Source organism: Astatotilapia calliptera, chromosome 18 (assembly GCF_900246225.1).
Source record: "Astatotilapia calliptera chromosome 18, fAstCal1.2, whole genome shotgun sequence".
NCBI classification, from domain to species: domain Eukaryota; kingdom Metazoa; phylum Chordata; class Actinopteri; order Cichliformes; family Cichlidae; genus Astatotilapia; species Astatotilapia calliptera.
The window spans coordinates 30,730,583-30,747,209 of NC_039319.1; the positions used below are offsets into that span (position 1 = coordinate 30,730,583).

At 44.0% G+C, this 16,627-nt stretch overlaps 3 protein-coding genes and 3 non-coding genes across 6 annotated transcripts in view; 3 read left to right on the forward strand and 3 right to left on the reverse strand.

Annotated features, from left to right (window-relative positions):
* LOC113010984 (protein FAM151A) overlaps positions 1-16,627 on the forward strand; it is a 509,869-nt gene that overhangs the window by 106,543 nt on the left and 386,699 nt on the right. The window lies entirely within an intron of this gene.
* Positions 60-5,670, reverse strand: depdc5 (DEP domain containing 5, GATOR1 subcomplex subunit). The gene is made up of 18 exons (XM_026149916.1): positions 5,588-5,670; positions 5,355-5,497; positions 5,078-5,146; positions 4,911-4,998; positions 4,772-4,818; positions 4,288-4,373; positions 4,132-4,215; positions 4,001-4,050; positions 3,785-3,854; positions 3,256-3,334; positions 3,122-3,183; positions 2,945-3,014; positions 2,638-2,710; positions 2,468-2,571; positions 2,303-2,377; positions 1,364-1,498; positions 1,204-1,285; positions 60-78 (listed from the first exon to the last, which is right to left on the reverse strand). The coding sequence occupies exons 3-18, from the start codon at positions 5,133-5,135 to the stop codon at positions 60-62; spliced, it is 1,182 nt and encodes a 393-aa protein (XP_026005701.1). The 5' UTR covers positions 5,136-5,146; positions 5,355-5,497; positions 5,588-5,670.
* On the reverse strand, positions 6,122-6,193 carry trnag-ucc (transfer RNA glycine (anticodon UCC)). The gene has a single exon. It is a non-coding gene; the product is annotated as a tRNA-Gly (tRNA).
* Positions 6,537-6,609, reverse strand: trnak-cuu (transfer RNA lysine (anticodon CUU)). Its single transcript has one exon. It is a non-coding gene; the product is annotated as a tRNA-Lys (tRNA).
* Positions 6,817-6,890, forward strand: trnan-guu (transfer RNA asparagine (anticodon GUU)). Its single transcript has one exon. It is a non-coding gene; the product is annotated as a tRNA-Asn (tRNA).
* Positions 9,292-13,257, forward strand: LOC113011028 (phosducin-like). Its single transcript, XM_026150403.1, has 6 exons — positions 9,292-9,394; positions 11,165-11,225; positions 11,387-11,523; positions 11,626-11,845; positions 11,978-12,090; positions 12,770-13,257. Exons 2-6 carry the CDS (start codon positions 11,177-11,179, stop codon positions 12,956-12,958), a joined length of 708 nt encoding a protein of 235 aa, XP_026006188.1. The 5' UTR covers positions 9,292-9,394; positions 11,165-11,176; the 3' UTR covers positions 12,959-13,257.

Consider the following 16,627-nt stretch of genomic DNA (forward strand, 5'->3'; position numbering starts at 1 on the left):
AGACACACACCAACCACACACGCCACTCAGAGACATACACAGCACGCACACTCAAACAGTCAGAGACACACACACACACTCAGAGACACAGACACACACACACACTCAGAGACACAGACACACACTCAGAGACACAGACACACACACTCAGAGACACACACACACACACACACAGAGACACAGAGACACACTCAGAGACACAGAGACACACTCAGAGACACAGACACACACACTCAGAGACACAGAGACACACTCAGAGACACAGACACACACACACAGAGACAGACACACACACACAGAGACACACACACTCAGAGACACACACACAGAGACACACACGCGCGCACACACACGCAGAGACACACACACACACAGAGACTCACACACACGCGCGCACACACGCGCACACCGAGACACACACACACACACACACACACACACACAAGAGACAGACACACACACAGAGACACACACACACACACACACACACACACACACACACACACACACACACACACACAGAGACAGACACACACACAGAGACACACACACAAGCGCGCACACACGCGCACACCGAGACACACGCGCGCACACGCACACCGAGACACACACACACACACACGCGCACACACACACAGAGACAGACACACACACAGAGACACACACACAGACACACGCGCACACAGAGACACACACACACACACGCGCACTCAGAGACACACACACACGCGCACTCAGAGACACAGACACACACACACACTCAGAGACACAGACACACACACACACTCAGAGACACAGACACACACACACACTCAGAGACACAGACACACACACTCAGAGACACACACACACACACACAGAGACACAGAGACACACTCAGAGACACAGACACACACACTCAGAGACACAGAGACACACTCAGAGACACAGACACACACACACAGAGACAGACACACACACACAGAGACACACACACTCAGAGACACACACTCAGAGACACACACGCACACACACACTCAGAGACACACACGCACACACACACTCAGAGACACACACGCACACTCAGAGACACACACGCACACTCAGAGACACACACACAGACCACACACACTCAGAGACACACACACACACACACACTCAGAGACACACACGCACACACACACTCAGAGACACACACACACACACACACTCAGAGACACACACACACACTCAGAGACACACACCTTGAATAGAGGCACTGCATGCAGTGGCTGCTCCCCCATGCACACCAGGTCCACACCGATCCCTGGAAGGACAAACTGTAACTGTAACACGGTGTCTGCTTACTCGTTGGCGAGCATGCTGTGTTTGCACGTTCACTCACCGTTGTCAATCATTCGCTGTTTGGTGAGAATCATGAGCAGACGGTCGACTTCGAACACGCCCACCCCAGGCGTGATGACCACTGACATCTGGCCTGTGCGGTCGAAGTTCCGGTTGATGTAGTGCTTGTCGAACACTGAGGGAACAGTGGAGACTGACTGTGTTTGGTTGTTAATAGTAAAGAAAATGCTGCAGCCAGAGTCCTGACAGGGACTAGAAAGAGAGCAGATTTCTCCTGTTTTGGCTTCCTGTTAAATCCAGAATTCAAAATCCTGCTCCTCACATACAAGGTCTTAAATAATCAGGCCCCATCTTATCTTAATGACCTTGTAGTACCATATCACCCTATTAGAGCACTTCGCTCTCGCTCTGCAGGCCTACTTGTTGTTCCTAGAGTGTTTAAAAGTAGAATGGGAGGGAGAGCCTTCAGTTTCAGGCCCCTCTTCTGTTGGAACCAGCTTCCAGTTTGGATTCAGGAGACAGACACTATCTCTACTTTCAAGATCAGGCTTCAAACTTTCCTTTTTGCTAAAGCATATAGTTAGGGCTGGACCAGGTGACCCTGAATCCTCCCTTAGTTATGCTGCAATAGACGTAGGCTGCCGGGGATTCCCATGATGCACTGGGTGTTTCTTCTTCACTCACTATGTATTAACAGACCTCTCTGCATTAAATCATATCTGTTATTAACCTCTGTCTCTCTTCCACAGCATGTCTTCATCCTGTCTTCCTTCTCTCACCAACCAATCACAGCAGATGGCCCCGCTGCTGGTTCCAGGATGGCTGCAGAGCAGTTTGTGGTGGACGCTGTGACTTAATGATAATCCACACTGACTGTCTCTGTGTGAGGACTCACTAGTTTTCACCAAAATCCTGCACAGGGCCTTTAAACGACAACAAAATGTGTAAGAGATTTAAGGGAAGCTGCAGCAGCACCTACCATTGAACGACAGGTTAATGGCTTCCAGGTAGTTGCCTTGGGCAGCGGTGGCGTTGTAACCGACAGGAAAAGCATCTGTGACGAATGTGAGCGAGCACACGGGTCAGACTGTGGACGGGAACGAATGCAAAGATCTACGAGTCAGCGAAGGACACGGATCACTACCTGCTTCCTTCAGTCGCACCAGCACTGGATACTGGATGAAGAGCTTCTTGATAGTGACCAACATCGACGTCCACTCATCCCGTCTCTCGTTCTGAGCTACGACCCTGACGAGTAGAATCAGACTCACAGGCCGCTCTGTCGCTGGTATCCACAGGTGTTGGGATGCTTACCTGTAGAAGTCTTCATAGAAGCGTCCCTCGTGGTCTTCTCTGATGGAGCCTCTAAGAATCTCTGGAAATTCCTCTGAACAAGATAAGATATCGCGTTTATCTACCAGCAAACACACATCACACGTTAAAGCTAAATGTTCTTGTCACACTTACACACAAAACCAAACAACAAGAGAACGAGGGCCCCCTCCACACCCGCCTGCGTGAGCAGTTACTTTACTCACAGTCGGGGAAAAAGAGAAACCTCCTGTTTGCAAACCAGCAGTGCAACAAGGCTGCCCAAACATGCGTCTCAGCTCACACTGACCTAATGTTTTGGCGTTGTAGAACGTGCGTGAGAACAGTACCACCGTCACCTCGTGGCTGCAGTTCTTCTCCTGGTTTGGGATTAAACATGCGAGGAGCGTGAGAATCATTCGTATGGTGACTGAGAGGAAACAGCAGCGTGCTGATACAAACAGGGCGAAGGAAGAGAAGCACAAACCTTCCACTTAGTGAAAAGGTCAGACAGGAAACCATTGACAGCCTTTTCAAAGTAGAGGTCGCCTAAGAGAAACGGCTGGATTAGACACGGCATGAAAAGCTCGCCTTAAAAACAGAAACATCAAATCATCTTACCGTAGATGTCAAAGTCCCACATCTCACAGCTCATCTGGATAAAGATGTAAACCATGGCAGACGTAGATCTGAACACCACCTGTGTCACAGCAGCATAGTGTCTGACAGCAGGAAGCAGGTGGAGAACACGTTTGTGGCGTTTTCCTCCACACCAGGGGAGATTTTATATCCAATGGAAAACAGCAAATCAAGTTACCGACACAACAGCTGTTGCTTCTTCATGCAAGTCTGAGTCCAGGTGTGAGCTGTCCTGTTCAGCACCAGGATACATGTGAAGTAAGCTACATCCTACCACAGGCTACAAAAACACTGATTCACTTTCTTTTAGCTCTTTAGTCAGTAAAGTAGTGATGCAGGACCGGAGGAGGTCAAACCTTTCAGTCGGAACTTTATTGATACTCTTGGTTATTACAATGACATGTTAACGTCTTTGCAACATGCGGACACTGTGGGATGGATAAAAACAGGGCCAGCGTTTCCTTGGCTGCGGTAACGACAGATGGCTGCATCAGCATCTTCTTCCACTTACCCTGGTGTCTTCACTGATGTAGCCACAGGTCACCTTCTCTCCTTTCACCCAGAGTTCACTGGCCTGAGCTCTGAAGATTCAAACACATCTTTAGGATGACAAACTCTCACTTCATTCGCCATCGTGAACAAAGCGTAAATGTCACTAGCACTAAAATGCCTCATCCTTCTGGTTAACCCTTACAATCAGCGCTGTGAAGTCATTTCATTTATGTACCTGATTCCTGCGAACTCAACCTTCTGGGTCACGTAAGCACATGTGCTCACCTGGAAGGAACCAGAGCACAGCAAACGTAAATACCACTGCGCACGCAGCATTCAAATGGACCTGACGCTCACATGGCCCACCAGGCTTTTCTTCAGTCTCCACATGTCTCCTCTGCCGATGTACTGGTCCTTGAACGTCAGCTCCACCAGGTCCAGCGTTACATCCTGACAGACAAAAAACAGACACTGTGTCCCAGCGACGGTCGAGGGGCCGAGGAGCGCTCGGAGCCAACGTACCTTAGGGTCGACGATGTTAACGATGACATCCTGGTATGCACGCAGCTTGAAGGCCTGTGCTACAGTCTGGTCCACACTGATCGTCTCTGTGTAACGACAACATGTCCATCAGCTGTGAGGCAGAGCTATCATATTACCCATGTACATAAACACACAGCGCCAGCAAGCATGAAAGCTGACATCAGGGCCAAAGGAGCCCTGCAAGTACATTTTCATTTACAGTGCTGTTTTTAAACACAGCACAAAAACCCTGGTAACAGCTCAGGCTTCAGACTGATCCAAGCATTCAGATGCTGCCTCTACACGTGTGAGCAGGGATCAGACCTTGATCAGCCCAGAAACAGAGAAAAGCTGTCTTAAAGGGAAACGACTACATTAAAAAGTCAATCGTATCGTCTATTGCAGCAATAAGCCATCAGGTTTTATCTTATAAAGAATAAATGACACGTTTAAACACCACAAACACGCTGCTACCTCAGATTACCTTTCTGTAGGTCCTCTTTGAGGCTCTTCACCTGCAGCAGGAGGGGGCTGGGAATATTTCACAAGGGACAAGGCCACATTATAGTTTCAATGGCAGACGCTTACCCCTATAAAAATACAGCAATCTCACTTAATCTCACCTGTATTCATCGGTGGGATGTGCAATCTCAATTATGTTCCCCAAAGTGACTTGAGGGAAAACTTTTGGGTTGACAACCAACTCATCGTCTATTCGGAGGATAAGTTCATTTGCAAAAGCAATCAAATCTTTGCAGAGAAGCAAACACGGAGAAGAGTCTCTACTCACCGCTTCCACCGAAACCTTTCTTGTGCAGCACAAGCTTATAGGACTTACTGGTCTTCATGGTTTAACCGGCTGGGAAACAAAACCACGAGACCATCAGTGACATCTCAAACTAATGAGAGAGCTGAATTCTGGCTCATATGAAGGTATCGACTCTGCCATGGCATTTTCCCGTGAGGACCAACAAGCAGCTGCCAAGCAGGACTTATACAATAACGGTCTTAACTACTACTTAACACTAAAGGAAGAGATAAACACGTGGGCACGAAGAAAACAGTACCTGAACTCTATTTCTCCAACAATTCACTGCCAGCAGCTCAGATTGTCCACGGATGGTGATAGCATTGTAGCCTAGCAAACGACAAGTGGCTGTAACAGCTTACAGCATCGACCTGACAGCAGCACCAAGGCGGTTATAACTACCTACAATGAAAAGGCATCCAAACAACTCAGATCAGGTTTAACTACTGCTTCCAGGCAGACATATATAGCAGTCGTGTGACTGACTATTACCTACACTCTGTACGCTTCCTCCATATCATGGAAACGAGCGATGCGATTGGTTCGTGGCAGTTCAGAGAGCGTGTTAGAAAAACAAGAGACTAACTCCGCTCATTTCCGGCTTCGCTTTTTTTGGCACAATAATCCGAGTGTTAGATTTCCGGCCAGTGCAACACAGTTTAACAACACGTGTGTGTGTGTGTGTGTGTGTGTGTGTGTGTGTGTGTGTGTGTGTGTGTGTGTGTGTGTGTGTAAAACCGTGTACAGGTGAATAGAATTGACTTTCTGGGGATTTATTGGCCTGAATTATTGATCATAGATTAAGCCAGGTCACACCATACACATACCCATTTTAGCCCTAAACTCATTAAAAACAGCGTTGTGTTGTTTTTTTAAACATTTCAGAAAAAAAGAAACTAATTTGATAAGATCTTTGTAGGAAGAACGAGAAAAGGTCAGAGCTAAAGAGACATATTCTGGGTGATCTGGTTTACATGTAAAACAGTAGATTGTCTGCTGGTAGTAGGAAATCGTTCACGAAAACTTTGCGTTGGCCGGGAATCGAACCCGGGTCAACTGCTTGGAAGGCAGCTATGCTAACCACTATACCACCAACGCATGTATAGGCTACAGAGCTGTCTGGTAAACTGGTGTTTCGGTCATTCAACTTGACATCGACACCAGTGTCTCTGTAGTGTAGTGGTTATAAGATAAGATAAGCTAACCTTTATTTGTCCCACACGTGGGAAATTTGTTTTGTCACAGCAGGAAGTGGACAGTGCAAAAGTTATATAGCAAAAATTAGAATATAATAAGAATAATATATTGTATACAACAGAATGACGTTCGCCTAACACGCGAAAGGTTCCGGAAGCAGTGGTTTCTGTTTTTTGTTTGTTTAAATGGCTAAATATCTATGGGCTTTTTTTGTTGTATGGAAATACAAAACACAAAAGACATGCGCCCAACGTGGGGCTCGAACCCACGACCCTGAGATTAAGAGTCTCATGCTCTACCGACTGAGCTAGCCGGGCAGCTGTAAACGAGGGAAAAATACTTTGACTTTAGCTACAGTGTTAGGGTACAGAGCTGCTGTTATTGCTTATTGCTGTGTGTATGCCCAACAATACTTTAAGTGTTGATCATTGTAAACGGAAAAGTTAGTAGACTAAGGAAAAGACAAGATTTTTTTCGTCAAAATTTACGCGTTTATTCTCCTTGAAGGGCTTTAAGGCTCGTGTGTCTCTGTGGCGCAATCGGTTAGCGCGTTCGGCTGTTAACCGAAAGGTTGGTGGTTCGAGCCCACCCAGGGACGGCACTTTTTGTTGATTATTTATGGTGTAATTGATCATTGGTGTAGCCCGGGCAAATTCACATATGGTGAATATGGCATGGTGGACTTTCAAGCTTATGTTTTTACATAAGCTTGAAAGACATAAACACAATGTGTAAATTTGAAACAAAAACAGGGTTGCTAAAAAATTACAGATTACGCCATGGTTATGGTGGGGAATGTCTCCCTTGTCTTCACTAAGATTGTTTTTGTTCCCTCAAAACTTGGGGTAGCCTTAGATCACATCTATCATCTTTAACTAATGTATTAGAGCATTAATTAATGCAATATAGTCTGCAAGACTGAATTCTTCTGTTTGTGTGGTCTACAGATAAAGGAGAAGTTCAAGAGTTCAACCACTGTAAGCCTTGAATGGCTACACTTGACCATTGCACCCCAAAACTGATGGATGTCATTTTTTCAAGGGGAGGAGCTAAGGGAGTGAGAATCAGGCAGCTCAAGGACATGCTTCTTGAGGTAGGACAACTCTTTAGACTTTGGGTAGCTTTGAAATGCACTTTGTTGGCAGTCACCCATGTAGTTTATACTCATACTTTATTTTTTCTTAAATAGCACAAGACAATTGAAATACTTAGAGAAGTAGCCATCTGCTGCCTTATCACATACCTTGGAGAGAAGGAAGAGGACCTTTATTCATGCAAGTCCATATGACAGAGAATGTGCATCTTCTTTTTGTTTTATATTTTAATTTGAATTATGGTTTTGATCAACTGGTCCCTAAATGCAATTGACACCCCTTTCTCAACGAGAAGTTTGGGCTCGGGTGAGCCCGAGTGCTGAAGATATCTAACTATTCGGAACCATGGTAACAGGGTTCTGGTTGATCGGAGCTGGCTTGGCCCTGACTTATCGAAGAATTAAGGAAGCGGAACCGGCTGTTCAAACCCCCACAAGGCTGCCCGCTGGGATTGGAACAATCTGAAGAGGCGTGAGTTTCTCAAAATGGGCTCATTGAGTGCAGCACGGAGAAGATCTTGGAGAAGCTACGGCTGCTGTGAATACTCAGAATAAGATCTCTGACTGCAGACTGGATACATCTAAGAAGGGCTCGCTTGGAATAAGATCTCTGAGTGCAGACTGGATGACATCTTGGGGAGGCTCACTGCCGTGAGTTCTCAGAATCGGCTCCTTGAGCACAAGAAATGACAACATCACAGAACGCAAGTATGGCGAAGCTCACGGCTCTCCAACGGGAGATTGAGAGACCAGTGTTGGACTGTAGAACTGCTTTGAAATTCATATGAGCTGTTCGCACTAAAGTAAAAACCTCCATCACTTCATGTACATACCCCTTCGGCACCAGCTGTGGGCTCAAGGCTGGAGCTGAACAACAACACCCTGATAACGACTGTGTTGAGTCTGTTCCTTCCTATTCCATGCAAGGCCACCTGGGTTGGCTGTTAGACTGTTTACTTAGCCTGGCAGGGTGAAGGACACTGTCTCAGCTGAACTATGGACACGCACACACATACATATACACTGATATGCACTCATCCCCCCTCCCTTTCCAAACGCCTTCGACGCTTATTCCCTTCCGATGCTGACGGCGGATCAAGGAACCAGCGCACGCAGGCCCGGATGTGCTGTCTACACTGGCTGTCTCTCACCCTTTACCCCCCCTGTTGCTTGTCATGTGTTTCTTTGGTGTATTAAGAGTTGTTTCATGTGCAGAGGTGTTTTTTCTGTCCTCAAACTGATCTCCCTGTTGGAGCTCAGTCTGGGGGGAGTTATTTTTTTCTCCTTATCTTTCCTCATGTGGTGCATTTTGCATTGTTATACCTCTGACCTGTCTTCCCCATGTGATGTTTGTGTAATGTATGTATGGTCGGAGGGTAAGATGGCCCCGCCCCTTCCTGAGCCCGGTTCCGGAGGTTTCTTCCTGTTGAAAAGGAGTTTTTCCTTTCCGCTCTTGCCAAGTGCTTACTCAAAGGGGGTTGTCTGATTGTTGTCTGATTGCTGAGGTTTTCTTTGTATTATAAAAAGTTTCTATTTTAACATTTTGTGTTGCAGGCTTGTAGATACTACGATAAAACAGAGCACACACTGCCACAGTTAAACTGCGATGTCCAAAACAAACCATAAAAAGTAAACTGAAGAAATAAACTCATTGGCTAGATAAAGACCATATTTCACTCTTTTTTTCTTTTTCTCAAAAGTAACCGAAGCAACAGACGACTACTTTAACTTGTTTTGTTTTCCATAAGTAAAACAAGTAAAAATGCTGTGTCCACTTCGGCCTCCTCAGTCCATAACACTGAGACAGATATTGCATCTAATCATATTAAACAACACAACATTATGGTGACAGTGATTATGACGACTGTGAAGATTAAGCTTATTCCCTCTGTTCTAGCTCCACCCTCTGTAAGCCGGCACTCCCCGCTCTCAGCCAGATCTCACACTATCAGTGAATCACAAGATTGACTGACTGGCTTTTAAAACCCGTTCTTATTCATCAGACAAAGGTAAGAGCTGGTCCTTTTTTTCTTTAGAAAGCATGCATTGGTGCAAATATTAATTTTTGCATTGAAAGCCGTTAATGTTAATGCTGCTGGTGTAAGTCTAGCCTTTGACACACACTGAGTAATGTCATTGTTCGGCAGATGTGGTTAACACTCAGTTACTTTGTTGTTTGGTGTTCCACAAACATGTTGTTGCATATAAATCTGTTTATGTGTGCTTCTGCATTTCTTCATTTTCTTAAATCAATTCTTATGTGTTTTCTTACTGACTTTTCAAGCCATGTCATGTTAAAAAGCATCGCCCTCTAGAGTTAAAGTTCACTTCTTTAACTGAATGTGAGCTCATCGAAACCAGTGAAGGAAGAAATGAAAGCTTTGACAACCTGAACGAATTAGCTGCCTCAGCCTAACGGGCTTCATCAGTTATATGACTGACGTAGCTTTGCTGTCATCGACCGCCCAGCTGTCTCAGCAGCTTTCAGTGTGGCATGTACTGGTGTATGAAAGCAATATATCTGGAATATTTAGTGATCGCAGTTGCTAATCAGACGGATGCATAGCAAATAAAGAATAAATACAACATTTTCCAGCACGTCTTTTTATGCACAATTGCCTGGTCTCAGTTCATGTGGGAGGCAAAATAAAATAAAAATTAGAGCAATGATATGCACAGTCTTTTAAGATTGTGGCAGTGAAGCTCCTCCCACCCAGCAACATCAATGTAGCCACGTCATTTTTCTGTGGGCTGTTTAGTTGAAACTTTGCTGTCAGCTCTGTGCTGATACTTGAATGTGTCACTAAAAGAAAGACATCGTGTTGCTCATTAGAAGTTATGTAACAAATGGCTTTGAACTGGGAGTACAGACAGAACTCCAACGTTTCTGTGTTTTGACAAGCATACAAAAATGTTTGAGTAATGAGCCATAAAACAGATAAATAACGCAATCATGAGTGCATCAGCTTCTTTTGAATCAGTTACAATGTTGGCATTTAGATCATCGCTAAGCAGGAAAAAATCTTTCCCATTGTAAAAACGGTCACAGAGGATTTTGCATTTTCAGGGTCATACCAATAAAATAAATATCTAAATAATATTCATTATAAATAATAAATAAAATAAAACTTCATTGTCTTGTTTAGCTTTCGTTACATTTTATTGGTTTTAGCTCACAAATGATGTCATATCTCACTCACATATATCTATATAAGCTGTCCTAAGTGTGAGTGTCAGACTCCTGGTAATCTCATCTTAATCTGATAAGTAAACTTCAGCCTAGTTTAAACTAAATGTTTGTGACAACTGTGTGCTTAAATGCATGAATCACGCTGCAGATATTCACACAGCAAAATCTCCAGTGTTAAATTAACACTAGAGAGAGTCTATATGGGTCCACTCCTCTGAGTGTTAAATTATGTTTATTAAATGTTTAAAAGTAACCTAGTCAGTTTTGAAGATTAACAAAGACTAACACTGAGCAGTGCTGGTTTTCTAACACTGGAATATTTCTAACATTTTGAGTTATTTTCCAGTGTTAGAAAATCAGCACTGCTCAGTGTTAGTCTTTGTTAATCTTCAAAACTGACTGGGTTACTTTTACACATATAACACTGTCAAAAGTGTTAATTTAACACTGGAGATTTTGCTGTGCAGATTTGGAGCTGTCACAATGTTGATTAGTTGTGACATCAAGTCAAAATGACACAAGCTTATTTAAGCTAAAGAAAACATTGTTCAAGTAGCAAAAACACTGTTGTCTACTCTGTGTGTCGCAGGCTTCCCAAAGGATGTCTGCCACCACTCAAGAAGAGGACGAAGTGCCCGCCAATCACACAGGTCAGCGACGTCACACGATAGTCTATTACAGCTGGATGCAAAACTCGGGGGATTCAGGCTATTATTGCCTTCGATGCTGTTTTGACTCGTGGTCGCCGACTCGTGGCGCTTTGCACTCGTGAAAACACGTTGCTTTGTTACACTTCTTTGTGTGTCTCCAGGTCCCAAAGGTGTCATTAATGACTGGCGAAGGTTTAAGTTGGACAGTGTGGATCAGACTGTCCCTCAGAACAAGAGAGAGCTGCTCAGACAAATGTCCAGTCCTCGAGATGATGACAAGGAGAGACTCAACAGAAAGGTGAATGGAAACATCTGGAACAATATAATCCTAGTAATGCCACAGAAAGGCATGCAAGTGTAAAAACAAGTGCAGCAGTAACATATGTTTTCTCAACTGTAGATGAGTGTTCAGGAGTATGAGTTGATCCAAGATGAGGATGAACGCTGCCTGAAACGCTACAGAAAACAGTGTATGCAGGAAATGCACGAGCGCCTGAGCTTTGGTCCCACGTTTGAGTCCGTCCATGAACTTGAGAGCGGAGAAGCCTTCCTTGAAGTCATAGAGAAGGAACACCGGTTGACCCTGGTGGTGGTCCACATCTACCAGCATGGTGTCAAAGGTCAGGTGTTTGAGGGGGGTGCATATTCAAGTGTAGTCTCAACACGAAAACAATAAATCGATATTCACCAAACAGCCACGTACTGGACACAGTGTGGTTTGCTAACGGCTGCGGCTTCTCTGTGTTTGTCAGGCTGTGAAGAGCTGAACTCATGCCTGGACTGTTTGGCTGCTGAATACCCCAGTGTTAAATTCTGTCGCATTGACGCCGTGGCCACCGGTGCTGCCGAACGCTTCTCCTCTGAGGTTAGTGCACTGCTACTTTGCTGATGAAGAATTAGACTTTTAAATGCACTTTCAGCTCCAGAACGTGTAGCACAGAACTTTGTTTTGGGTGTAGATAGATAGAATTTTATTTTGAACGTGCAAATATAACTGAAATAACAAGAAAAGCATCTGGTTTTCATGTATATCTCTGTGTCTACACAATGTGTGTGCTTGAAGAGGAGTATGATGTCGTTACACTTGTTCTGTTCCGGCGCCCTTATTTCAAATGTCCTTATTTACAAATCAATATTCAGAGTTTGACATTATATGTTTAACTATATACAAGTCTACACATAAACACACATAAAACAATTTCAGCACGTAAACCGAAACAACAACCAACGACATTTTCTACATAAACTAAGCACCCTATGGTCAACACTAATCTATGAGCTTATTTTATATCTGTGTGACAAATACCTTAATGAACACTTTAAGCTTGGGTTACTCTGGCCTTGATCTATAAAAATGAGGACAAGTGGACAACTCAACCCCTGCAGGGTTCCCCGGGTTCTTATTTCCATCCTGTTCCCTATACTGAAAACATTCTTTTAAAGGTTTCTTGTCCAGGAAATATTCCTGTGGCTGGGAGTTACACCGAGCACTTCCAGTTATAATGGCTACAAGCTCATTTGGAGTTTTGCTGCTATTCTTCCAGGTTCTTCCTACCCTATTGGTGTACAAGGCTGGTGAGTTACTGGGTAACTTCCTGGCTGTGACCAAACACTTCAATGAAGAGTTCTTTGCAACGGATGTTGAGGCCTTTCTCAATGAATATGGCCTCTTACCCGAGAAGGAATTTGAAGCATGTGCTGCTGATGAGGATGAGGGAGGGGAAGTGGAATAGAGCATTTATGCAGTGTGCTGGAGGGGAGCGAATACAAGTAGAAAACAGGATGGGTGCATCTGACAGTGAGGGGCAAATGAAAAGGAGAGCTGAGGAAAAGAAGTGGAAGAACAGCAGCTGGGATATACATGTTTTTAAAAAAAGCACACAACTGTGCATACAGATAAACATCCAGCAGCTCAAATGCTGAATCTATTTAGAGACTGGTAGAAGTAAACCACAGACGGCGAGCAGGTCTGTGCTGAAATACTGCTTAGCAGTGATGTCATAACTCTCCAATAAAAGATGTCTTCATCACATCCTGTCAGTGTCTGTCTGTCTTTTTTACAATTAGCAATATTCATATTTTAATGTGACGTATATGAAACATCATCCTGGACTGCAGAGGTGGGAGGGAACAAAGTACAAATACATCTGTGCTGTATTCTTCTGACAACGTTTTACTTTTACTCCGTACATTTTTAAACAAACTTCTGCACTTTCTCAAAGCAGGTTCGTTTCTTTTCTTTTGACAGACCTGAGTCATTATTTCACACTGCGCGCCTCGGTGTCTCGAAGAATTTAAGCAGTTCTGAAGGCAAAAGAAGATCCAAGCTGGTGCTAGCAAAGTGTAACTAATGAAGTCAATTTGTCTTTTGTCTTCATTTGGGTCACAAAATATAATCTGTTAATTCATGTCTATGACAGCGTTTCCCCCCTAAAGACAGTGAATCACTTTTCATGTCTGACAAGACTCCACTATAATAGACCGCAGGTGGTGACGATGAGTCGGGGCTTTCATCCTCTTTAATTATCCAGTCTGTTCTGTCATCATTACACATTAGGATTAAAAAAAGTACTTTGAAGAAGGACGGTTACATAAACCTCAGCAGGGTAAAAGAAGGAGGCGGTGTACAGGGTGCATTTAGGTCATTATGCCAATATTTCGTGGCCATACTGGACTCAAATGTTTCATTTTTTACTAAACTGATGTGTTTTTAGTGGAGCTTCTTGATTTATTGGGCAACTTCTATGAAAATACCCTCCTGCTATAAATCATCAACGCATCGACTCCTGATTAGTGCAAATATCCAGTCAATTATATGGCAGCATGGCAGGGAGTGCGAGCATTTAGACATGCAGGCATGAAGGAGAAGGGTGACTTTGAACCCTGCACGGTCTTTGGACAGGCTGTGTGACTATTTCACAAACTGCTCATATATTAGGATTTTCCTAACAACCATGTATCTGTAACAATTTATAGGGAAAGGTCAGAAAAAAAGAGAAAATATGTAGCGAGCCATATTTCTGTGGCCAAAAATAGCTTGCTAAAACTCAGATGAAAAAGGACCAGATAAGCACATTGATAAGGTTTCCAAAGCTTCTGTAACTAAATAAGGTTTTTTTGAGCTGTCATGTGGCGAAATGAAACAAACATTGACTGACTGCTTTGAGGTGATAGGAAGGCAACAGCAAGCCAAATAACTCCTACACTTCAGCAGCAGCCTTAGCAATAGAAGATCCCTCCGAGCGTTACCACTCACAGCTAAGACCAGGAAACTGAGGCTCAACAAACCTGGGAAACATAAGATTGGAAAAACGAGTTTTCATTTCTGCTGCAACTTTCAGATGTTCTGGTCAGAATTTGGTGTGAACAACATGAAAGCATGAATCCATCCTGTCTCGTGTCAACAGTTCAGGCTGCTGCTTGTGGTGGTACAATGGGTTGGAGGACATTATCTCCTCACACTTCGGTCCCCAGCTGACTGTTCATCATTTAATCACAAAGGCCTGCTGAGTGCTGTGCCGACCACAGTAACGGCTGCTTCCAGCAGGGTACCACGGCACAAAGCTCAGATCATCTGTTGGTTTTTTACAGTTTTTCTCAGTCGCTTTGGTGCTTTTCTCAGATCAAAATGAAAATTCTCAGAACCATTAGTGCAACCTCCACAGATCTTTTCACTTAATGCAAGATATTTTGACTTGAAATAAGTGAAAAAAATCTACCAATGAAACAAGTGAAAATTATCTAGTTTTTCTGTAGCTTACTGGAATGTTGCTTTGTAGCTGCTTTTGTCTTATTTTAAGTGTAATGAGATATTTGACTAGAAATAAGAGAAATATACTTGGTAAGATTTTGAGTTTTTGCAGTGTACCGTGCCACTATCGAGAGCGTGCACGCCATCCCTGTGTGGTACCCTGGTTGCACAACAGCTGACAAGAAGAGGCTGCAGAGGGTCAACAGTACTGTAGAGAAGGTGATCGGCTGTCCACGCTCCTCCCTGGACTTAATTGCCAGGTTGTCTCTCCAGAGCCAGGGCACTTATAAAGGGCCACCTCCACCCTAACCACCACCTCTTCAACACCCTGCCTGCTTGAAAAAGGTTTAGATCCATCATCCCGTGGGCTGTCAGAACTCTTAATGCTAACTCAGAGTGTGAACAGACTTCTCCAATACACCCACTCTGTTGCTGCTATTGATCAACTATGTGCAATATCTCAGTCTTTCCACGTTCTGTGCAATATTTTGGTCTCAGTGGAATTACCATCCCCACCCTAAATGACCATAGCCCCTCGACCTTTATTTATTTAATATATTACATAACTGCCCTTGTATACAGCCCCACAATGTTTCAGTTTCAATGTTTCTTACGCATTGTTACGGCCCTAGTCTAGGCGTGTAGAGACGCACATAAGGCTGGAGGAGAGAGAGACAAGTACCCGCCCTGATTCCCAAGCCAAACATCCGAAACCAGCTGTGAGTAAAACAAAGGTTATTTCAAAGGTCAGGAAGCATAGCTCCAGGGTGAGCCCAGGCCAAAATAATAAACAAAACCAACTAAGTCCCGCCAGTACGGAAAAGGATTAGGGCCACTGGGAAAAAAAAAATCTGAGAAAAAAAATTCAGGTGTCACGGTCTGGCTGTGGCAGACCATAAGTGTTCCAGAGGAGGACTCAAACGCAGACCAAAACATGGTGTGGATAAACAAAACAAGCCGTTTATTGAGACTAGCAACGAGGGTACAAAATAATAGGGCATCGGTGAAAACTAAACAATAACCTAAACTGGGTGAACTAATAACAAAACATGAAAAAGCTTAACCATAGTGAACTGACATGGGTACCTGGAGATGAGACATGGATGAGCAGACGACCTGACAACAAATGACTGAAAGCACACGGACTAAATACACACAGGAGGAGGATGAGGGAAGTGGGAACACATGGGGAAACCGCTGGCACACATGAACATAATGACGTCACAGTGGGAGAGTAAAACTGAACACGATGAACACAGAAACACCAGACCTCTTCACAATAAAACAGGAAACATAAAGAGACATAGACATGACAACCCGAACTTGACAACGTAAGACACAGACATGAAACGCATGAAGAGCAGGGGAGATTTAACATAGTTGGAAACACGAGGGGGAAATAATAAGAACTAGAAACACCTAGGCATGATAACAAATGAACTTAGGAAACCTGACGGGCTTACATAAACTAAAACTCAAAACGCTGGGTCAACAGACCCAGGATCATGACATCAGGAAAAGAAGAAAAAAAAAGACGTGCCCACTTTTCCCCCCAGTCGCCCTAAACAATATATATAGTATATATTTATGTATGTACATTATGGAATGCCGTTTAGAAAAATATTATATATATATTACAATGAAAGTCTGA